Genomic DNA, 24,263 nt, shown 5'->3' on the forward strand with positions numbered 1-24,263 from the left:
AAGAAAAAAAAAACACGGTTAGGTGGTATACAATTATGGACGGACTGCCGAGTGCCGACACAGAGGTAGCCACAGCCGTGAACTACCGTACTGTACTGTGTCTGCTGCTAATATAGACTGGTTGATAAAGAGATGTAGTAGTATGTATGTATTAAGAAGAAAGAAAAAAAAACCACGGGTAGGTGGTATACAATTATGGATGGACTGCCGAGTGCCGACACAGAGGTAGCTACAGCCGTGAACTACCGTACTGTGTCTGCTGCGACTGGATGATAAATAATGATATAAAAAATATATATATATCACTACTGCAGCCGGACAGGTATATATATTATATAATGACGGACCTGCTGGACACTGTCTGTCAGCAGAATGAGTTTTTTATAGAATAAAAAAAAAAACACCACACAAGTGAAGTCACACGACGAGTGTTTAACTTTTTCAGGCAATCACAATATAGTATACTACTAACTATACTGGTGGTCAGTGTGGTCAGGTCACTGGTCAGTCACACTGGCAGTGGCACTCCTGCAGCAAAAGTGTGCACTGTTTAATTTTAATATAATATGTACTCCTGGCTCCTGCTATAACCTATAACTGGCACTGCAGTGCTCCCCAGTCTCCCCCACAATTATAAGCTGTGTGAGCTGAGCACAGTCAGATATATAATATATACATAGATGATGCAGCACACTGGGCTGAGCAGTGCACACAGATATGGTATGTGACTGTCTTGTACTCCTGGCTCCTGCTATAACCTATAACTGGCACTGCAGTGCTCCCCAGTCTCCCCCACAATTATAAGCTGTGTGAGCTGAGCACAGTCAGATATATAATATATACATAGATGATGCAGGCATGCAGCACACTGGGCTGAGCAGTGCACACAGATATGGTATGTGACTGAGTCACTGTGTGTACCGTTTTTTTCAGGCAGAGAACGGATATATTAAATAAAACAACTGCACTGCTGGTGGTCACTGTGGTCAGTCACTAAACTCTGCACTCTCTTCTACAGTATCAGCCTCAGGTCAATCTCTCTCTCTCTCTCCTAATCTAAATGGAGAGGACGCCAGCCACGTCCTCTCCCTATCAATCTCAATGCACGTGTGAAAATGGCGGCGACGCGCGGCTCCTTATATAGAATCCGAGTCTCGCGAGAATCCGACAGCGTCATGATGACGTTCGGGCGCGCTCGGGTTAACCGAGCAAGGCGGGAAGATCCGAGTCGCTCGGACCCGTGAAAAAAAACATGAAGTTCGTGCGGGTTCGGATTCAGAGAAACCGAACCCGCTCATCTCTAAAAAAAAACGCTACACAGGACACAAGGACACCTCCTGAGGTTAGAAGAATTTTTTTTAATGCATAATGGTGAAAAGGGTTCTTCACAGTAAGAGCAGTAAGGATTGTGAATTCTCTGCCAGAGAAGGTAGTAATGGTGGACTCAATCAATAAGTTTAAAAATGGACTAGATAAATTCCTAATTGAAAGAAATATCCAAGGATACAACATTTAAATGATATAAAATTTTATAATACAGGTTGAACTCGATGGACATTTCTCTTTTTTCAACCTCAACAACTATGTAACTATGTAATAAAGTCGGACGGTGCACCCATACAAAATAAAAAATAAAAATAAAAAAGGAAAATAATACTTTAAACACTAATCACCAGACTCAACCCAAAGCTCAAAACTCAATCTACCGGCGCTCACAAGACGTCACCCCTTATATCAGGTATACTAAAAACTTGTAGGAGATGATAGAGGTGTACACAAACAATTATAGGGAAGGAGGGGGGAGAAACTGTATCAGAAGAAAAAGTGGGGACACTCAGGGCTCAGGGAGTAACAGCCCAGCAGCCACTGGCAGTCTGTCAGGTTATCTAGCACAATAAGACTGGCTGCATTCAATCGCTTGGTCTGTGTCCATTTGTCGATAAATTCCACATACAGTATAAGCCCCATTTATGCTAGACTTCCCGATCTGTGAACGCCGCCCTTCTCTTCATAGAAAAGAGTAATAATAAATAGTGATCTACTGTACAGATGAGGAGAAGCCGGGGATGTCCACAGGCAGAGTGTCACTACATTTGTAGGGGTTACTACAAATCATCATTTCTTTATTGCCTTTTAGAAAATGATAGACAGCATATGATTGGTTGCTATGGGCAACATCACCGATTGTCTGTTTTAGAAGCTTCAGTAAATGTATCCCTAATTGTCCAGCACATACCTCAGCTCAGCCCTAAATTCCCGCACTTTATAAGTGACTACACCTAAGCAATGTTTGTGTATTATAACGCATACTACGAGGTGCGGTATAGTTTCTAAGCATATATGAAGTCATATTAAGGCTCCATATCTTCTATACCATCACAGAAAGCCTTGATTTGTTCTAATATCTGAGTATTTTACACTAGGACAGAGCTGGGGGCCACACGGGGGCCCTTAAAGCCATGACAGGCTGCCCTGCCCAGTGCTACAAATGGCTCCTAATGTTATCCGGCTTGCAGAGGTAAATTGTATTTTACTGGAGTTGGCGCCTTAGGAACCATAGGTGGAGTTTGCGCCATGAAGTGATCAAGGCGTGAGATGGGAACCACAGTGATCTAATTCCTGAAAAGTGGATGTGAAAGAAAACACAGATAACATGTGTGTACAACTACAGAACCCATGTATGTAACACACAGGCCCAGCTCCCTGCGGCATCAGCGGCTGTCATCCTAGCACCCCATGACAGCCGAACAATGCAGGTGCTGACAGCATGGCACTCACCAGCCAGGAATGATTAGGAGGATGAAGTGAAGTGCAAATTATACAAAGAGAGATGACTTGTTCTCTGTCAGGCTAACCTTTACCAACCCGGTGTCTCAGGAGCCCCTGCTCCCCTCGGATAGCTTACATCTCAGACAACTGCCTATTTGTATCCCTCTTAAATACTCGGGTCCCTTATCACTCACCTCTCAGTCCCAGAGCCAAACTGTCACTTAATGCACCGTCGCTGTCCAGGGTGCTGAATGCTAGGAAGAGTCTTCAGCTAAAAACACTTTCAATGACAGAGAGGATGATAAGAAGACAGAGAAGCGGCATTAATACCAGTAATAGCGTTGCCATTATTCTTTAGCCTTAAGGATCTTACAACCTGCAAAAAAAGCAACAACACATTTTTGTCTATGAAAACGGACGACTGGAAGTGTTTTTATCATTTATTGTAGACATGAATTATAAGCAAACCGGCCGCTATTGTATTCTCCATCAATGTGCATATGACCATTGCTGCAAATGTCCCAGTCTGCGATTGCTTTTTTGCGGTGCATGTGTGGTTCTGCACAGACTCAGGCCCAGATTCATAACCGAATGAGCGAAAAATTCTAAGAATGGAGAACCCTTTTAACCTGAATTTTCCTACATTTTGATAAGGCGTTCCGTGTATCACATATGACCTTGTTGCCCTGCTGTTGAGACGGTGATGTCTGCAGTATTGATATATGTTTATCCTTCCATAATGACCTCGACAGAATGGTTCACGTCCCATAATGCCTCAGTAATTAGTGGGGGGAGGGGGGGCATCTGACAAGTATAATAAAACTCATCCCAAAGTCATTGTCATTGTACATAGATCCATGTCATCATTCAGTGTCAGTCACTTCCCACAGACAGGACATCTCACAACAAACTCTGATACATTTTCTGCATATTAATCGCTTTGCTGAAAAACATTAATAATGGTCTGGGAGAAAGATAAGATCCAAGGTGAAACCCTCGTGTGCTTGAGAATCTTCAGCCGCGCTGGGTAACAGATGGAGATGTTAGTCAGGGTCTCATCCATCTCATTCCCATATTACCTGCAGATGCTAATGGAGGAGCTTTCAATCTGTTCACAGAGGCCCATTTATCAACTGGTGAGATAAAGGGCCATTCCTTTACAATGTAAGTTCTCACGAGCAGGGCCCTCTCCCCTCTTTCCCTCTCTTAGACTATTTTCTACTCCATACTCCTTATAACGGCACTTGACCCTCAGTTTCTGCCACCGTGATAATGTTTATCTACCATGTACCTGTCCTACATTGTCTTGTACTGTAAGTCATTGTTTTCCTGTTTGGCTCATTTATTTATGCACCTAGTTAGGCGCTGAGGAACCCTTGTGGCGCCTTATAAATAAACAATAATAATTAATTATCATTCCATTTTTGGTGGTGTCCGTTTATAGCAGTGTTACTTCTCATATGCCACCTTAGGTCACCCCTGCTGTCTGTGGGGTAGCCTTTATCATTCGTGGGTACAGCAGGTTACCCTAAGCCTTGGTTACTCTACTTACTATACATACAGGCTTTGCCAGATAATGAGACGCCATCTAGTGGTTGTTATCCTGTAATGCAGCCAGGATGTCCAGATTCCCAATAGCAGTAAAACTCACATTTGGCTAACTACACTACTTTCCTTGATCTCTATGCTGGATGTAATTCTCAGCGTCTGCCCTTATCCTGTATGCAAGAACAATAACACAGTATAACTGCCCTTGTTCTCTAAAGTGCATGCAATTCTCAGTATATGACATAATTATCTATGTAGGAGCAGGCGGGTAAAATTCACCAGGTGTGATTTAATGTCTCAGTATTCGACGGATCATCTGCACAGTATAACTTCTCCTTGTCCATATGACTGAATTCTAGGTTCAGCTCTTAGTGCATATACAGTAGGTCCCTTGCCTGAGATACGTCTGGTTCTGGGCGCACAGGTGAGCTGCAATCTTCTGAAAGTAGGTCCTTTCCACAGGACGCCTGCTCACACTGCGTGTCGGCCCAGGGTGCTTCTTAATAAATGTATTCTACTCCTTGCACTGTCATTAGCTCAGGAGGAAAGTTCTGAGTAAATTCTAGATGAAATATCATTAGCTCGGGTTAGCGAATAAACAAGTCGCTGTGCGGCGAGAAGAGAAGACGAGGGTTGTGTAAAACGCAGAGGAGTGAGTTGAATGGGGGCATGAATTAAAACAAGTAAACCGATATTGTTCTTATCTTTTCCAGCGGGAGCATTGTCTCGGTTATTTTGCAGTACTTACACAAAATGGAACATTTAGCAAGGCCGCACTTAGCCTGACAGCTTGTCTGCACAGATGAGGACTAAATAGCAGAGGAGACAAATCATTGCTGTTTTCCCATTGTCCTCTGTACCCCAGATCATAAGCCCAGTACATCTACAACTCCGATAGTCACCGGAGCTCGCCAGGGAGACAACTACATCAGCACCGGGGACCACCGGAGAGACAGTGATTAGGGGGGATTTGGTATCATCCTTAAATTGCCCACTTACCTGTGACACTCAGTTTATAGTATTTCGGAAACACCACGTTAATATATAGTACACGTAATGATGTATATGTGGGGCCTTCCCCCTATCTCAGTGCTGCTTACGGGGGGAGAGGTATTAATCCTTCTAGAAAGGGCAAGTGGAGAATATTCAATCGTTCCCGTCAGCCCCTGGTTGCCCCAATGAAGCTTGCACTCTATGGGTGATTCAGCTGTTTTGTGCCCCCGATCTCCCATCTAGTGACGGGAAATTGCGGGGCGCAATTCAATTGTTTTGGTTTTTTTGCATGGCTATTGCACCCATAAAGGTCGGGTTTAGCCGCGTAAAGCACCTAAACCCGAACAAAGTGTTGGGCGCGATCGCGAAAAAGCGCCGTTTGGGTTCACAAATGGGTCACTTTTCGCACATTTCAGCTCACCACCGGGTTGAAATGCAAACGCCGGCAGCCATCGCGCCTGAACGGAGCTACAATTGAATAGCTCCATTTGGGCGCCATCTAGTGGATGCCGGCGGGGAAAGATTTGAATCTCGCCCTATACTTATATGGGTGTGGTATGAAAAGCCGGAATGAGGAATGTCGGCAGTCAGAATGATGACAGATTCTGACTGCATAACACCCAACATGATGGGCATTAGGTTGACAGGAAAAGTATAAACATTCATAAATGTTGACGTATTAGGTCGACATACATTTTTTACTTATTTTAGCCTAACCTGAACCTAACCCCTAACCTTAAAAATGACACAAAAATGTACTGTCAACATTTTGGTGTCGACATTGTGAACATGTCTACAGTTTGACTATGTTGGCATTAACGGATGTTGACATTTTACATGTCAACCTAACGTACACGTCGGCATTCTGGTGCTGACATTCTGACATTGTAAAAAAAGCATTTAAAATAGTTGTATGCACGTTTAAGAGCCCTTAAACTGCCTCTTCCTTTTCCCCTCAATGCTTCTTTTGGTCACTGTGCTCTTGTAGACAGCTTGCAGCGCTTCTCTATGTAGCATCCAACAGCAGTCCACAACCATGCTGACGTTCCACCTCCATCTCATAGATATCTTGATGATATGTTTCCCCCTGCTCTGCACTTACAGAAAGATTTTCAGGGAAATGAGAATTCAGCACTGCACCCTAAAACTCATCAAGCATCAAGTCTTTGTATTCCATCAGGACGTCCTGTCAGCACACTTAGGGTTTGGGTCCTTATTGTTCCCAAGAAATTTCTTTACAACAGCTTTGAAAGCTTCCAAGCATCTTTTTCAACTGTTTCCACTTTTGTTTCTAAAACTTTGGGGCACATGTAATAGCGTCCGAGTTTGCCGGAGGTGCAGGATGACGGACGATCGTTTTTTTAAACACGCCACTCATTTACAAGACATGTCTGAGATCAGCCGACATCCTGCAACTCCGGCAAACTCGGACACAATTACATATAGTATGCCCTTTTATCTTATGCTTCCCGACAGTCCCGGAAACTTGTTCTTAGAATGCTCCTTCTTCAAAACTTGATCAAAGGATAGTATAGAAAAGTGATCTGAAAGCGTTTATTCTCGAAATACTAAAGGCGAAAATTTCAGTTTGCGTAAAAATGCCGAAACGTTTTTGGAAAGTTTTCTGAAAATAACGCAGAAAAACCTGTAAAAAAAACGGCTATTTGATTTCAGACAATTTCTCCCTTGCATCCCTGGCACACATACACATAAAAACAATTTAGAGCTGTAACATGGAGATAATGGCCCTCATTCCGAGTTGATCCATCGCTAGCTATTTTTTGCAGAGCAGCGATCAGATAGTCGCCGCCCACGGGGGAGTGTATTTTCGCTTTGCAAGTGTGCGATCGCATGTGCAGCCAAGCGGGACGAATATATTTTTTGCAGTTTCTGAGTAAGTCTGAATTTATTCAGCCCTTGCGAGCACTTCAGCCTGTCCGGTCCAGGAATTGACGTCAGACACCCGCCCTGCAAACGCCTGGACACGCCTGCGTTTTCCCTACCACTCCCAGAAAACAGTCAGTTGACACCCACAAACGCCTTCTTCCTGTCAATCTCCTTGCGATCGGTTGTGTCCGTACGACGCGCGTGCGCATTGCGGTGCATACGCATGCGCAGTAGTAACCCGGGCCCTCATTCCGAGTTGTTCGCTCGGTAATTTTCTTCGCATCGCAGCGATTTTCCGCTAATTGCGCATGCGCAATGTTCGCACTGCGACTGCGCCAAGTAAATTTGCTATGCAGTTAGGTATTTTACTCACGGCATTACGAGGTTTTTCCTTCGTTCTGGTGATCGTAATGTGATTGACAGGAAGTGGGTGTTTCTGGGCGGAAACTGGGCGTTTTATGGGTGTGTGTGAAAAAACGCTGGTGTTTCTGGGAAAAACGCGGGAGTGGCTGGAGAAACGGGGGAGTGTCTGGGTGAACGCTGGGTGTGTTTGTGACGTCAAACCGGGAACAAAACTGACTGAACTGATCGCAGATGCCGAGTAAGTCTGAAGCTACTCAGAAACTGCTAAGAAGTGTATATTCGCAATTCTGCTAATCTTTCGTTCGCAATTTTACTATGCTAAGATTCACTCCCAGTAGGCGGCGGTTTAGCGTGTGCAAAGCTGCTAAAAGCAGCTTGCGAGCGAACAACTCGGAATGACCCCCCTGATCGATTCGCTGCGAAAAACGGCAGTGAGCAATCAACTCGGAATGAGGGCCAATGCCCCCTGGGCACCCCCTCCCTTCTTCTCACCCTGGATGGTGCCACCGCCTCACACGCCCCTACTTTTACTTCTGTCTGACTGCCATGGAAGGCTGAATGGCTGGTAATGAAAGGCTGGGGGAACATTTTGCAGATGATAAGGGTGCTCTTACATCCGTGCAATGTTTGTCTTTTACAAGTGGAGCTTTGCGATGGACAGGTTGTAGGGTTTGTGGTCTTGGCAGAATCCCAGACAGCCCAGATCAGCAATAAGAAGAGAAAACAGAGGCGTATTGATTATCTGTGATGGTCTCTTCTGGGCGAGAGATTCTCTGTAGCTCATCTTGTGTACACAGAACCCTCAGTGTTAGTTATTTTCCCAGAATTGTCCGCCGCTCCCCTCTCCCCTTTCATTATCACCTCTTAATGGGGACTGTCTCTGGGAGAAATAGAACCTCCGTGCTTTTGGGAATAGCTCCTTCTCCACTCCGCTGTGTGACAAGTGTGTTGTGCATTAGCATACAAATGGGAATTATAGATTTTAGTTTTCTCCGCAAATTCTGAAAAGACCACAGAATCGTTATTGTAAGTTTCCAGGTGAATCAGACAAAGCCGGTGCCCCGTGGTGAGGTACGCCACATTGTAATTTTATAGGCATAGTGGTGCGTCTAACTCTTTCCGTGCCAGCAGTAGATGTTACATTGTACGTTGCAGTGTAATAGATTTCACATGTGGTTATTACCATACAGTATATTACTGAGACTATGCACTACAGATGGGTTCACATTTATCTTGACCTTTGATAGGATTAACCGAGACTGGCCAGTCGGACTTAATCCCCTGCTGTAATGACTTAATCCCCTGCTGTATTGTTCTCTGTATTGTATTGCAGCTGAGAACAATAGATGAATGGTTTATGTTAATAAATCATGTTGTGCCTAGGTGCAGAAAACTAGTCAAGATAACCGTGGACCCATCTGCAGGTCTGTCAGTGAGCACTGGAAGAGTGACAACACCATATAAATGTCTTATGTGGCTACACATATGCAATGATAGATGAGTCAGCCAATAATAAAAGGACTTTTCTTATATTAAGCATGCTTAAGGGCCCGTTGAAGCTTGGGGGCCACTAGTTTAGCCGATAGTACAATTCAAATGTTGATAATTGAAAAATACTGAATAGTCCATCCACGTAGCCTGCCCTTGTAACTAATGAAAGCTTTATTGTCAGACATATCCCAAATTATTTTAATGTTTCTCCTACAATTAATCTGCTGAAAGGATGTTCCAAATGCCAAAAGCTGTCAGTCACACCTGCCTACTCCAGGAGCTCTCCCGGGCTCCTGTGAGTTTAGGCCAGCTTCCAATAGTTAGTGCAGGGTGTGATCATAATGACATATCGCCATAGTGACACATATCACATCGCCGCTTCCACGCATTTTGCAGATTTTATATATGAATAGAGTGGTCCATCCATTCTGCTGTAGGCCGTGGTTCTGTTAAGACTGGGATCACTTAATGAGAAGTTCCAGCGAATCGCGTGAAGCTTTGCAGCCAAGTGCGGAATGAGGGGGATATTTTACAGAACAGTTCTGAAAACTCTACTTATTTCTACTTCGCTCCCCATCCAGTCATTTTTGAGATAGCACTTTTTATTTGGGATTTTTACCTATTTTAGAAAATTCTCCCCTCCCGATCTTTGTGGATGAGTTAAACGACCAGTATGAGGTTAATCAGCATCTTTATAACATGTTTGTCTGTAGTTAAAAAATAATGTCAATGTAATGATTAACATGCATACTGTAAGGGACAGTCTCCGCGCTGTGTCTGGAACGGTCATTGTGGCGCACATTGTAGAGAATTAAATTAGCCACCATCATTTTTACAAGGCGTGCTGTAAACCTAAAAGGACTCCTGATTCTGAAAACGGTAACTGTGTTTGCAAATAATGTAAAACCTCCTTCTAAGCTTAATATGAGTCTCGTTCCCTGTTTGTGTATCATGTGTACAGTATGTGCAATTAAATTTACGATGACGTCCTGCGATCACTGACGTCTGGATGTTTTTCTCTTGCAGCCAGAGATTTTGAAGGTGAAGAGGAATTTCTGGACATTCTAGGCATCACCAGAGAACAGTCCGGGAAGTACGAGTGTAAGGCGGCCAATGAGGTGGCCTCAGCGGATGTGAAACAAGTCCGGGTCACTGTGAACTGTGAGTATGGTGACACAACTGGGGAATGCGTCTGCTCTAAGGTGGACAAGTCAGAGGGTTGCTTCAAACTGTAGAATATGGCAGCTCTTGCTTGAGACTGGTAGATGGATATTGCTAACAAGGTTCTGGCAATTATACTTATACATTACTACGTTACACTAAGGAGGATATAGGATGGAATTTGTTAATTCAGCGGGCGCCACATAAGTAAACTAGAGATGACGGGTTCGGTTTTACTCGGATTTACTCGGTTCTCAAAACGGCATCTTATTTGCTCATGGACGTCACGTGTTTTGGATAGCCAATAAGAAAAATCCAGATAAAACCTAACTGGCGTTAATTCTAGTGTTACATCCGAACCTGCTCATCTCTAAAATAAACATCAGATCGCCAGTTATTCGGTTCAGACTGCCACTGCTGCGATGGGGACCGGAGTGATTACGGAATGTATACTGCCCTCTGGTGTTTTTCTCATTAACACTGTACTTGCATCTGTAAATTAATGAGGGAGAGATTTAAATGAAAAGATACTTTGTACAGGAACAGCAGCTGCTAAGTAGGCTAAGGAGAAAAGCATTATGTACAGGGAGGATGGTGGGACTGGGTTCAGAGGGCATTTAAATGGGTGTGGTTCAAAATGTCAAAGTTCAGGATGTGAACACTAAGAATGTCGACACTGTAAATGTCGGCATGTCGACCAATGCGGATTTGCGGTGCAAGGTGAGTATGCCTAAACCATAAACCTTACCACATCCTAACCTGAACACTAACCTTAAATGCACCATAATCGGAATCTAACCCTAGCTCAGCCTAACCCTAACCCAGCCTAACCATAACCCTAGACTTAATTCTAATCTTAGCCTAACCCTAAATATAATCACATCCTAACCCTAATCCCAACCCTAATCTCATCCTAACCCTAAACATAACCCTAATCACAGCCTAACCCCTGACCCTAAATATAACCCTAATCCCATTCCTAATCCCAGCCTAACCATAACCCTAGACCTAATTCTAATATCAGCCTAACCCTAAATCTAATCACATCCTAACCCTATTCTCAAACTAACCCTAAACATAACCCTGATCACAACCTAACCCCTGACCCTAAACCTAACCCTAATCCCAGCCTAACCATAACCCTAAACCTAATCACAGCCTAACCCTAAACCTAATCACAACCTAATCCTAAACATAATCCCAACCCTAATCACAGCCTAACCCCTAAACCTAACCCTAATCACAGCCTAACCATTATCCTAGACCTAACCGTAATCTCAGTCTAACTCGAATTGCAGCCTAACCCTACATTTAATCTCAGGCTAACCCTAAATTTAATCTGAGCCTTACACTAATTGCAGCCTAACCCTAACCTAATTGCAGCCTAACTCCTAAACATAACCCTAATCCCCACCCAAATTTCAGACTAACCCTAAACATAACCCTAAACACAGCCTAAACCTAACCCTAATCCCAGCCTAACCATAACCCTAGACCTAACCCTAAACCTAATCACAGCCTAACCCTAAACCTAATCACAACCTAATCCTAAACATAATCCCAACCCTAATCACAGCCTAACCCCTAATCCTAACCCTAATCACAGCCTAACCATAACCCTAGACCTAACCCTAATCTCAGTCTAACCCTAATTGCAGCCTAACCCTACATTTAATCTCAGGCTAACCCTAAACTTAATCTGAGCCTTACACTAATTGCAGCCTAACCCTAAACCTAATCGCAGCCTAACTCCTAAACCTAACCCTAATCCCCACCCAAATTTCATCTTAACCCTAAACATAAACCTAAACACAGCCTAAACCTAACCCTAATCCCAGCCTAACCATAACCCTAGACCTAACCCTAATCTCAGTCTAACCCTAATTGCAACCTAACCCTAAACCTAATCTCAGGCAAACTCTAAACCTAATCTCAACCTTACCCTAATTGCAGCCTAACCCTAATCCCCACCCAAATCTCAGACTAACCCTAAACATAACCCTAAACACAGCTAACCCTAAACCTACCCTAATCCAAACCCTAATCTCAGCCTAACCCTAAATCTAATCTCAGCCTAACCCTACAGCTAATTTCATCTTTACCCTAATTGCAGCCAAACCCTAAACCTAATCATCCCCTAACCCTAAACCTAACCCTAATCCCAACCTTAATCTTAGCCTAAACCTAACCCTAATCCCAGCCTAACCATAACCCTAGACCTAACCCTAATCTCAGTCTAACCCTAATTGCAACCTAACCCTAAACCTAATCTCAGGCAAACTCTAAACCTAATCTCAACTTTACCCTAATTGCAGCCTAACCCTAATCCCCACCCAAATCTCACACTAACCCTAAACATAACCCTAAACACAGCTAACCCTCTACCTACCCTAATCCAAACCCTAATCTCAGCCTAACCCTAAATCTAATCTCAGCCTAACCCTACAGCTAATTTCATCTTTACCCTAATTGCAGCCAACCCCTAAACCTAATCATCCCCTAACCCTAAACCTAACCCTAATCCCAACCTTAATCTCAGCCTAAACCTAACCCTAATCCCAGCCCTAATCTAATTTTTACCCTAATCATAAACCACCTAACCATAAACCTAGACCTAGCCCTAATCGCAGCCTAACCCTGATCACAGCCTAACCCTAAATTTAATCACAGCCTAACCCTAATCTCAGACTAACCCTAAACATAACGCTAACCACAGATGAACTTTACACCTAACCCTAACCTCTAAACCTAATCCCAACCCTAATGTTATCCTAACCCTAACGTTAACCCTAATCCCAGCCTAACCATAACCCTAAACCTAACTCTTATCGCAGCCTAACCGTAATAGCAGTCTAAAGCTGCGTACACATGGTGCGACCCGTGCGGCGGCCGATACTGACTGTATTGACGCCAGAGGCATGAGCCTCTAATATAGTATTGGACCTGCCTGCACCCACTATACAGTATTTCATTGCGCGGGACAGCGCATCGGCATCGCAAGGTGCATACACATGGGGCCTAATTCAGACCTGATCGCTAGGGTGCATTTTTTGCATCCCTGCGATCATGTAGTCGCCGCCTATAGGGGAGGGGGAATTCGCTGTGCAGGTGTGCGATCGCATGTGCAGGAGAGCTGCACAAACAGAAGTTTGTCCAGTCTCCGCACAGCCCAGGACTTACTCTTCCAGTGCGATGATCGAGGCCAGAGCGAACGCCTCCAAACGCCTGGTTCATCCTGCGTTTCTGTGGACACTCCTTAAAAACGGTCAGTTGCCACCCACTAATGGCCTCTTCCTGTTAGTCACCTTGCGATCACCTGTGCGATTGCTTTTCTCACACCATCCCGTCACTGCCTGCCGATCCCCATCGCTGCGGACCGACGCGCCTGCACGTTGCGGTACAAGCGCAGTTCAGACCTAATCGCTGGCTGTACAAAAACGCAGCCTGGCCGCCAGGTCTGAATTACCCCGATATGCACTATTTCTGCAGCAGGGTACACTGTGTTCCACAAGGAAAACATTGGGTGTAGAGTGGATCTTGATCCAGAGGCACCAACAGGCTAAAGCTTTAGGATGTCCCAGGATGCACTGGGGCCTCCTCTATAACCCCGCCTCCAGGCACTGTGAGCTCAGTTTTTCAGTTGGTGTTGCAGCAGCAGGTCACCATAACAGGAGCGCTGCACTGGGTAGCCCTGAAAAAGCTTTTTCTGACAGAAAATTTCTTCAAAACCGGGCTGTCAGCGCTGTATGTCAGGGTGACACTTTAGTGCTGCAGCTCCATCATTAGTAATAGCTGTGGCTGTTCTTTGGAACTGCAGGACAAGGTCTCTCTTGTAAAGCTTCCTGTATACAGCACTGTGTCTTTACAAACACTTGAGTATTCTATATGTCTTTATACAGACAGGGTTAGTTAAGAAAAAGTGTACCGATTACAGAATATGTTGTACGAGTATTCTGTCATATACCTCCGGTCTAGGGCCGCGCTGTGTTTTTATATATATATATATATATATATATATATATATAAAATTAGTTCAGTACAGTTTTATTGTAATCTAATAATTATCTGCATTGCTAATGTGACTGTGTGTGCCTGTATCCGCTGTGAGGTTTCACTTTCAGTGTTTCCCAGAGATCTATCACTATATTCTGTACCGTCAGGGTCGTTTATATAATGCGTCACAGTATTTACCTATTACGTGTATTCTACTGTGTACTCAGTCACATAATATCGGATTTATTTGCAGGTATTATACTCTGTCTGGCTTCATCGTACTAAACCCTCTCTGTGTTGCATTTGTGTACAGTGTCTACCAGAAAGGGCAGGAAGTCTGTGGACGTTCCTGCATAATGCGGAGCATGCACCAAGGATTTACCAGAGGGGGAAGCTGTGTATGATGGTCTGTGTATTATGTGCCATACACCCTCTAGATAGTCCACGGCTCCTGTAACCAACCAAGTGGGAAAATTCACTGCCGGTGGATTCTCATGTCACCCGCCTAGTGGTGTCATCCACTCTGCCTGTCACCATTGTCACTTCACTGAAGTAACCAACAGATAAGCGTATGGAGGGATGCCTGAAATCTATTTACTCCCTGACAGGTGCTGTACATAGACCCACAATTGCTGCCTCCTGGGCTGCTAAAGGTATTGAAGCATGGGTTCAGGCATTACAGGAAGAGCTGCCCGAGGATATATCTGACAATGCCAGACAATACCTGTCTCACATCACCACCGCCTCTTATTATATTCAAGAGGCGTCCGCTGAGGCGGGTGTGTTGGCGGCCAAGGCGTCGACAACATCTGTCCTGGCTCGTATTATGTGGTTGAGGTTACGGAAGGTGGACCTGGACTCCAAAAAGACCTTGGAGGTACTTTCTTTTAAGGGAGACATCTTGTTTGGGGAAGACTTAAATAAAATTGTGTCTGAACTGGCGGCTGCCAAGACTGCCTTTCTCCCAAATACTAATCCTTCTGCACAGAAGGCAAAAGGTACCACTTTTCATTCCTTTCGATCTCAAGGAAAAGCAAAAGGTCAGGCATACCCGAGACAATCTCATGCTTCCAAAACCACTAAGCCCAAGGCAAAGCAGTCCTGGGCGGCCCGTCAGCCTGCTTCTAAACAAGACAAGCCGCCGACTTCTGCAGTTCACCCAGGTCTGGTTAAAGACCACTTCAGACGCATGGGTGTGAGAAGTTGTCTCTCACTGGTACGCAGTCTCTTTCAAGAGATGTCCCCCTTGCCAGCTTTGCACCACGGTCATCCCTTTGGATCCACTAAAGGTGCAAACTCTGCAGCAGGTTGTGAGTTTCCTCCTGGATACAGGAGTGGTAGTGCTGTTACCTTTGTCCCAAAAGGGCAGTGGTTACTACTCGACCCTGTTTCTAGTCCCGAAACCCAATGGGTCATTCCGGCCTATACTCAACCTCAAATCACTAAACAAGTTTGTGAGAGTGTCCAAGTTCCGTATGGAGACGCTGCGCTCAATTGTGCTGGCGATGGAACCCGGAGACTATATGGTATCCCTGGATATTCAGGATGCGTACCTGCATATACCTATTGCCAAGTCACATCAGCAGTATCTGCAGTTTGCTATTGGCAATCTTCACTATCAGTTCCAGGCTTTGCCATTTGGACTGGCTACGGCTCCTTGGATATTCACCAAGGTCATGGCCGTAATGACAGCACATCTCCGTCGCCTGGGAGTCAGGATCCTGCCGTATCTTGATGACTTGCTGATCCTGGCAATCTCCCATGATGTCCTCCTCAGTCATCTACAACTCATGTCCTCCTCAGTCATCTACAACAGCTCATCAAATTGAAGAAATCCTCGCTGGTCCCAGCTCAGAGCATGGTGCACCTGGGGGCACACCTGGACACACACAGTCAACGTCTGTTTGTGTCTCCAGAGAAAGTCCTGAAGCTTCAGGATAGGATAAGATGCTTCCTCTGTCGCCCCAGAGTGTCGATACACTCAACGATGCAAGTACTTGGCCTGATGGTGTTGGCATTAGACATGGTAGAGTACACTCAATTTCATTCCCGTCCTCTGCAGAGGTTAATCCTTTCCAAGTGGGACGGCCTACCTCATCGGATTAGATCTCACATGATTACGTTAACACCGGAGGTTCGCCAATCGCTGACCTGGTGGCTCCAGGACCAGCAGTTGAGCAGGGGCTGTCCTGCTCAACTGGGTCCTGCTGACGATGAATGCCAGTCTGCGGGGATAGGGAGCGTTGTTGGAGCAACACTCTTTCCAGGGTCGTTGGACCAAGGAGGAGTCCCTCCTCCCGATAAACATTCTGGAACTGTGGGTGGTGTTCAATGTGTTAACACTCACACTGCCTCTGGTACAGAACAGGCCTGTTCAAGTACAGTCGGACAATGCCACCACGTTGGCATACATCAACCATCAAGGTGGCACTCGAAACCGCATGGCAATGTTAAGTGTCAAAAATCCTTCAATGGGCAGAATGCCATCTGCCAGCAATATCAGCAGTGTTCATTACGGGGGTCCTAAACTGGGAAGTGGACTTCCTCAGTCGCCAGGACATACATGCCGGAGAGTGGAGTCTTCATCCGGAAGTCTTTCAACTCCTAGTGGACTCGTGGGGCCTACCAGATGTAGACCTGATATCGTTTCGACACAATAACAAAGTTCCGGTCTTCGGTTCAAGGACCAGGGATACTTAAGCAGCACTCGTGGACGCACTAGCCATTCCATAGAACTTTTTGGCTGCCTTACGTGTTCCCTCCAGTGTCACTCCTGCCCACGGTCCTGCGGAAGTTCAAGCAAGAAGGAGGAATACTACTTCTAGTCGCTGAGGCGTGGCCCTTACGGCATTGTTTCTCAGACCTGCAGGGTCTCTCGATAGAGGTCCTCTTCTACTTCCTCAATGACCAGACCTCCTCGTTCAGGGCCCTTGTCTCTATCCAGACTTTGCCAGACTGGCTTTGACGGTGTGACTCTTGAAGCATCACTCCTGAGGGCCAAAGGATTCTCTGAGGTGGGCATTCAAATTATGTTGAAAGCCCATAAGCCGGCATCTGCCCGGATCTATTACAGGGTCTGGAATTCTTACTTCACCTGGTGTGCTGATAAGAACTATGATGCGTACAGATTCAAAACATCCAGAATCCTGGCTTTCCTGCCACAAGGCCTAGACTTAGGCCTTCGTCTGGCCTCCCTCAAGGTTCACATATCTGCCTTATCGGTGTGGTTTCAGAGACAAATTGACGTTCATACATTCACTCAGGGTGTGCTATGGATTCAGCCTCCCTATGTCCCTTCTGTGGTTCCATGGGATCTGTCTGTTGTCCTGAATGCCCTGCAAGAGTCTCCATTTGAACGTCTTGAGTCAGTGGACTTTAAATGGCTCACAGCCAAGGTCCTGTTTCGGCTGGCTATTGCCTCTGCTAGAAGGGTGTTGGACTTATGCGCTTTGTTCTGTCGCCCACCCTTTCTAATATTCCATCGTGACCGGGCAGTTTTGAGAACTCGCCCAGGTTACTTACCTAAAGTGGTGTCATCTTTTCACCTTAACCAAGAGATTGTGGTTCCAGCCTCTATCTCTTCTGACTTGTCCCCCAAAGAACGGTCTTTGGATGTGATAAGGGCTCTCCGTATATATGTGGAGAGGACTGCCTCTATCCGGAGGTCTAATACCCTTTTTGTACTGTTTGGTTTCCACAAACGTGGCTGGCCTGCGAATAAGCAAACCTTGGCCAGATGGATTAGAATCGTGATTGCACAAGCTTATGCGCAGGCTGGACTCCCAGCTCCTGCTGCTATTAAAGCCCATTCTACTCGGTCTGTTGGACCTTCTTGGGCGGCCCGCCATGGCGCGTCCGCAGAACAATTGTGCAAGGCGGCTACGTGGTCCTCAGTGAACAGGTTCATTAGGTTCTATGCCTTTGATACTTCCGCCTCCCAGGATGCTTAATTTGGACACCGGGTTCCCATAACCGCTAAGGCGCGTCCCCTCCCTTGAGGAACTGCTTTAGGACATCACCCAATGTTTTCCCTGTGGAACACAATGTACCTTGCTGCAGAAAAGGAGAGTTATGGTAGACTTACCATGGTTAAATCTCTTTCTGCGAGGAACACTGGATTCCTTAGTGGGCCCACCCTGACGCACCTAGCTTCTATGGGTTTGTATGGCATTAGCCGCTAGCCCCTTCCCCTGTTGTGAGAATGTGGTTCTATGTGACTAACATCTGACGACTCTTTTACCTGCTCCTTCATTGGACTGGTTAACGAAACTGAGCTCCAGTGCCTGGAGGCGGGGGTTACAGAGTAGGCCCCAATGCATCCTGGGACAGCCTAAAGCTTTAGCCTGTTGGTGCCTCTGGATCAAGATCCACTCTACACCCAATGTTTTCCCTGTGGAACCCAGTGTACCTCGCAGAAAGAGAGTTAACCATGGTGAGTCTACCATAACTCTCCTTATTCACTTCCGATATGGACTATATCGCAGGTAAAATCTCACACTGTGTATGCACTTTAAAACTTATTTCAGTCTAAACCTAATCGTAGCCTAACCCTTACCCTTAAATCATAAAAGGTTGCTGACATTCTATTGTTGACATTCACAATGTCAGCATTCTGACATGTCAACATTCCATCAATGTTGATGTTCAGACCGTGCCGACATTCTCTTGTCGACATTCTGGATAATGACAGTATGACCCTTTAAACTGGCGTAATGCAGCCACTCCATCCAGTTGGTAAATGAGCCAATTAGCGGCTTGGCGGAAATGTGCTGTTCGGAAACGGCACCTCGCGGCCATATACATCACTACCTCTCCTTGCAGTCCATATAGGTACTGATCCTGCCGTAAAGGGGGATATGGGAGTGTTCAGAGGCACATTGTCCCTCAGGCAACATTCAGATGGACTTTTTGCCCTGTTTCAAAAACTCAACAGGTGATTTTGTCCGCCTCCTCTCACATCCAGAACCCTGGGACATGACGCTGTCCCCATTATCCACACCTCTTCTGACTCTTTCAGGAAGGACAGAAGAATCCTTGGGTTTGCACAAAGACTCAAGAGCTAACATTTAACCTGAGTACTGAGCATCTGATTGGCTCCAGGACATTAATGGCTCTGTTCTCTGGAGGAAAGTTACTCTGATTACGGGGGTCATTCCGAGTTGATCGCTAGCTGCCGTTGTTCGCAGCGCAGCGATCAGGCTAAAAAACGGCATTTCTGCGCATGCGTATGCACCGCAATGCGCACACGTGACATACGGGTACAAAGGCATTTGTTGTATTGCACAGGTTCTAGCGAAGTTTTCAAGCGCACTGACAGTTGCAAGAAGATTGACAGGAAGGGGGCATTTCTGGGTGTCATCTGACCGTTTTCAGGGAGTGTTTGCAAAAACGCAGGCGTGTCTGAAAAAACGCAGGCGTGGCTGGGCGTTCGCTGGGCGGGTGTATGACGTCAAATCCGGACACGAATAGGCTGAAGTGATCACAAGCGCTGAGTAGGTTCAGAGCTGCTCTGACACTGCACAAACTGTTTTTACAGAGCTCGGCTGCACATGTGTTCTCACTTCTGCTAAGCTAAAATACACTCCCCAGTGGGCGGCGGCATAGCGTTTGCACGGCTGCTTAAACTAGCTAGCAAGCGATCAACTCAGAATGACCCCCTGTATCTGCTCACCACAGTACTGAAGGCTCTGCACACAATCTAGTTTCATTGCAGTAATACCATCATATTCAACAACAGAAATAGCAGAATGGTTGAATTCTAAAACTTAAAAACATTATACAAGGTTACACTGTAAATAACCTGCTGATCTTGCTACGGAAAATTTTCCCTACTCTTTAAAATGCTGTGTCCCAACCCCCATTCCCCCCCAAAAAAAACAAAAAAAACAAAACATAAATAAACATTAACAAAACACAACTTAACATGGCTCATAAATGCTTATTCCAGCTAGTATAGAAATTTGTCCCCAGCCCCGGTAGCTAATGTACAAGTCAGACCCCAGTCCTGGTGGCTAGCTTAGAAATTAGTTCCCAGTCTCCATAGCTAGTGTAGAAGTCAGACCCCAGTCCTGGTGGCTGGTGTACAAGTCAGACCCCAGTCTAGGTGGCTAGTGTAGAAGTCAGACCCCAGTCTTAGTGGCTAGTGTAGAAGTCAGACCCCAGTCTTAGTGGCTAGTGTAGAAATCAGTCCCCAGTCTTAGTGGCTAGTATATAAGTCAGATCCCAGTCCTAGAGGATAGTGTAGAAATTAGTTCCCAGCCCCAGTAGCTAGTGTAGAAATCAGAACCTAGTCCTGGTGGCTAGTGTAGAAGTCAGACCCTAGTCCTGGTGGCTAGTATAGAAGTGTTAGGATCTCCTGCTCTGTGCTGCCACGTCGTCATGACAACCGGGAGACAAGTGCTAGCGGAGTAATCTGAGCGTAGCTGATACTCCGGTTCGGGTCTTTTGCTGTGCAGTGGTTACAGGCTCTGTGCACGGCAGGGGATCCGGTGCTGGTTTTTGTGCTCACAGTCTGTGAGGTCTGAGTGGGGCGTGGACAGCACCTGCTATATAAACCCTCTTCTCAGATTAGGCAGATGCTGCTGAATCTTTGTTGGTTAGTCAGTTCCTGAAAGTTAGCTAGTACTGTGTAACTTTGTATTTGTTTGTTGCTTACTGCAAATAGGCCTTGGGATTTGGTACTACACTCTGCCAATCCAGACCTAGCAGTAAGACTGGAGTCAGTCGTTTAACCTGCTGGGGTTCTTTTGCTACTCTGTGAACCTAGCAAGTTTGCGGCTGTATTCTCAGACTTGCCTGCCAAAATCCTTTCTCACTGTGCAAGGTGTTCAGATGTCAGTTTAGTGGCAGTAAGCTGAACCAGTGCACTGCAAGTGAGGACTAGGATTGTGGAGACTCTCCTTGTGTCTATTATTCCATCTCTGACCAAGGAGTTTACTGCCACACCCGTAGGTAACCCTTTAGGGTTTTGCTGTTGCCCTTAGCAACAGCATTTCGAATTCTCTATGTATTAAATCACAACATCTCGCTTCTTTCCATCTGAGCATTCCTAATACTAGGGAGACACCCAGTTTCTTAGCCTTTGGGCTTCTCTGTTCACTTTGTGTTTATTTTGTTACCCTATCACCTTCTGTGTATGTAATGTCATATTCCCCAGTCTGTCTGTGAGTTCATTTGTTTTGCATCCCTCTCCGTTCAGACACCAGTACATTCCTGCTGGCACTGGTGTGCATAACAAGAAGTCAGACCCCAGTCCTGGTGGCTAGTGTAGAAATCAAATTCTAGTCATGGTGGCTAGTGTAGAAGTTGGACCCCAGTCTTGGTGGCTAGTGTAGAAGTCAGACCCCAGTCCTGGTGGCTGGTGTAGAAATCAGACCCTAATCATGATGGCTAGTGTAGAAGTCAGACCCCCAGTCCTAGTGTCTAGTGTAGAAATTAGTTCCCAGCCCCAGTAGCTAGTGTAGAAATCAGAACCTAGTCATGGTGGCTAGTGTACAAGTCAGAACCCAGTCCTAGTGGCTAGTGTAGAAATCAGACCCTAGTCATGGTGGCTAGTGTAGAAGTCAGACCCCAGTCCTGGTGGCTAGTATAGCAATCAAATCCTAGTCCTGGTGGCTAGTGTAGAAGTTGAACCCCAGTCTTGGTGGCTAGTGTAGAAGTCATACCCCAGTCCTGGAGGTAAATTTACTAAGATGGGAGTTCTATTTAAGATGGATTGTTGCCCATAGCAACCAATCAGATTCTACTTCTCATTTATCTAGCACCTTCTAGAAGATAATACATGGAATGTTATTGGTTGCTATGGGCAACATCCCATTTTAAATAGAACTCCCATCTTAGTAAATTTACCCCCTAGTGTAGGAGTCAGACCCCAGTCCTGGTGGCTAGTGTAGAAATCAAATCCTAGTCATGGTGGCTAGTGTAGAAGTCAGACCCCAGTCCTGGTGGCTAGTGTAGAAATAAAATCCTAGTCATGGTGGCTAGTGTAGAAGTCAGACCCCAGTGCTGGTGGCTAGTGTAGAAGTCAGACCCCCAGTCCTGGTGGCTAGTGTAGAAATCAAATCCTAGTCATGGTGGCTAGTGTAGAAGTCAGACCCCAGTCCTGGTGGCTAGTGTAGAAATCAGAAACTAGTCATGGTGGCTAGTGTAGAAGTCAGAACCCAGTCCTGGTGGCTAGTATAGCAATCAAATCCTAGTCCTGGTGGCTAGTGTAGAAGTTGAACCCCATTCTTGGTGGCTAGTGTAGAAGTCAGACCCCAGTCCTGGTGGCTAGTGTAGAAATCAAATCCTAGTCATGGTGGCTAGTGTAGAAGTCAGACTCCAGTCCTGGTGGCTAGTGTAGAAGTCAGACCCCAGTCCTGGTGGCTAGTGTAGAAATCAAATCCTAGTCATGGTAGCTAGTGTAGAAGTCAGACCCCAGTCCTGGTGGCTAGTGTAGAAATCAGACTCCAGTCCTGGTGGCTAGTGTAGAAATCAGACCCCAGTCCTGGTGGCTAGTGTAGAAATCAGACCCCAGTCCTGGTGGCTAGTGTAGAAATCAAATCCTAGTCATGGTAGCTAGTGTAGAAGTCAGACCCCAGTCCTGGTGGCTAGTGTAGAAATCAGACTCCAGTCCTGGTGGCTAGTGGAGAAATCAGACCCCAGTCCTGGTGGCTAGTGTAGAAATCAGACTCCAGTCCTGGTGGCTAGTGTAGAAATCAGACTCCAGTCCTGGTGGCTAGTATAAAAAGTATGAATGGTGACATTTCCCTTACTCCCCTCGCAGTGAACTCCCATTTGGCTGACCCAGGTCAATGCTGGGGGAGCGTCCACACCCTGGGGCAGCTAGCGGCAGTGACTCAGAGAGAACGATCGTTCCCCAGGGAGTTTCTCTCTTGCTTTCCCAGGCCGGTGCCTATGTAGCGGTCGCACCATTCCATAATACTGGTAATCTGATGCATTTTAAATTCTATCAGGAGTTTACATCAAATGTAATACTCTTTTATATTGCATACATCTAATGCATTTGGTTTTTGGCTATTATTCGGTCCATAAATCATGACGCCTGGCTTAAAATAAGACCAGTTTGGTCTGCGACGTAACTGCTTCTTGTGAACAGACAGCCGCGGCATGTATGTGATTTGTTTACCGCGTGTGTGCCGTCGGATACGTCTGTCCATTTAGTAAAAATTTGTAAAACCTTGAGCCTAAACCGTGTACCGTGGCACGCCATTCACCGCCACAAACCCCTCTCTGGCTGTATTTGTGCGCGTGTGGTATATAGTGCATTAACAGGGAGCGTATGTTAATATGATTTCTATTCCCCCACAGACGCTCCCGTCATCACTGAGTCTAAGAGCATTGAGGCTATCATCGGTAAGCAGGCGTGCCTCCGCTGCGAAGCCGCTGCCGAACCCAAACCCGATTTCGAGTGGTATAAGGATGACACAAGGTGAACATATGGATTTTTATGTTAATGACTATGGGGGTAATTCCAAGTTGATCGCAGCAGGATTTTTGATAGCAATTGGGCAAAACCATGTGCACTGCAGGGGAGGCAGATATAACATGTGCAGAAAGAGTGAGATTTGGGAGGGTTATTTTATTTCTGTGCAGGGTAAATACTGGCTGCTTTATTTTTACACTGCAAATTAGATTGCAGATTGAACACACCACACCCATATCTAACTCTCTCTGCACATGTTAAATCTGCCTCCCCTGCAGTGCACATAGGCCCTCATTCCGAGTTGATCGCTCGGTAATTTTCTTCGCATCGCAGTGAAATTCCGCTTAGTACGCATGCGCAATATTCGCACTGCGACTGCACCAAGTAATTTTACAATGAAGATAGTATTTTTACTCACGGCTTTTTCTTCGCTCTGGCGAACGTAGTGTGATTGACAGGAAATGGGTGTTACTGGGCGGAAACACAGCGTTTTCGGGGCGTGTGGATAAAAACGCTACCGTTTCCGGAAAAAACGCAGGAGTGGCCGGAGAAACGGGGGAGTGTCTGGGCGAACGCTGGGTGTGTTTATGACGTCAAACCAGGAACGACAAGCACTGAACTGAACGCAGATGCC

General features: G+C 45.8%; 1 protein-coding gene across 3 annotated transcripts in view; it reads left to right on the plus strand.

The window, feature by feature from the left end:
- Positions 1-24,263, plus strand: part of LSAMP (limbic system associated membrane protein) — a 1,024,508-nt gene that overhangs the window by 859,765 nt on the left and 140,480 nt on the right. For all 3 annotated transcript variants that reach the window (XM_063956776.1, XM_063956777.1, XM_063956778.1), the window contains exons 4-5: positions 10,078-10,212; positions 23,515-23,635. In XM_063956776.1, coding sequence (XP_063812846.1) covers positions 10,078-10,212; positions 23,515-23,635 — 256 coding nt within the window. The remainder of the gene's footprint in view (positions 1-10,077; positions 10,213-23,514; positions 23,636-24,263) is intronic.

The sequence above is a fragment of the Pseudophryne corroboree genome, chromosome 2, assembly GCF_028390025.1.
Source record: "Pseudophryne corroboree isolate aPseCor3 chromosome 2, aPseCor3.hap2, whole genome shotgun sequence".
Classification (NCBI taxonomy): domain Eukaryota; kingdom Metazoa; phylum Chordata; class Amphibia; order Anura; family Myobatrachidae; genus Pseudophryne; species Pseudophryne corroboree.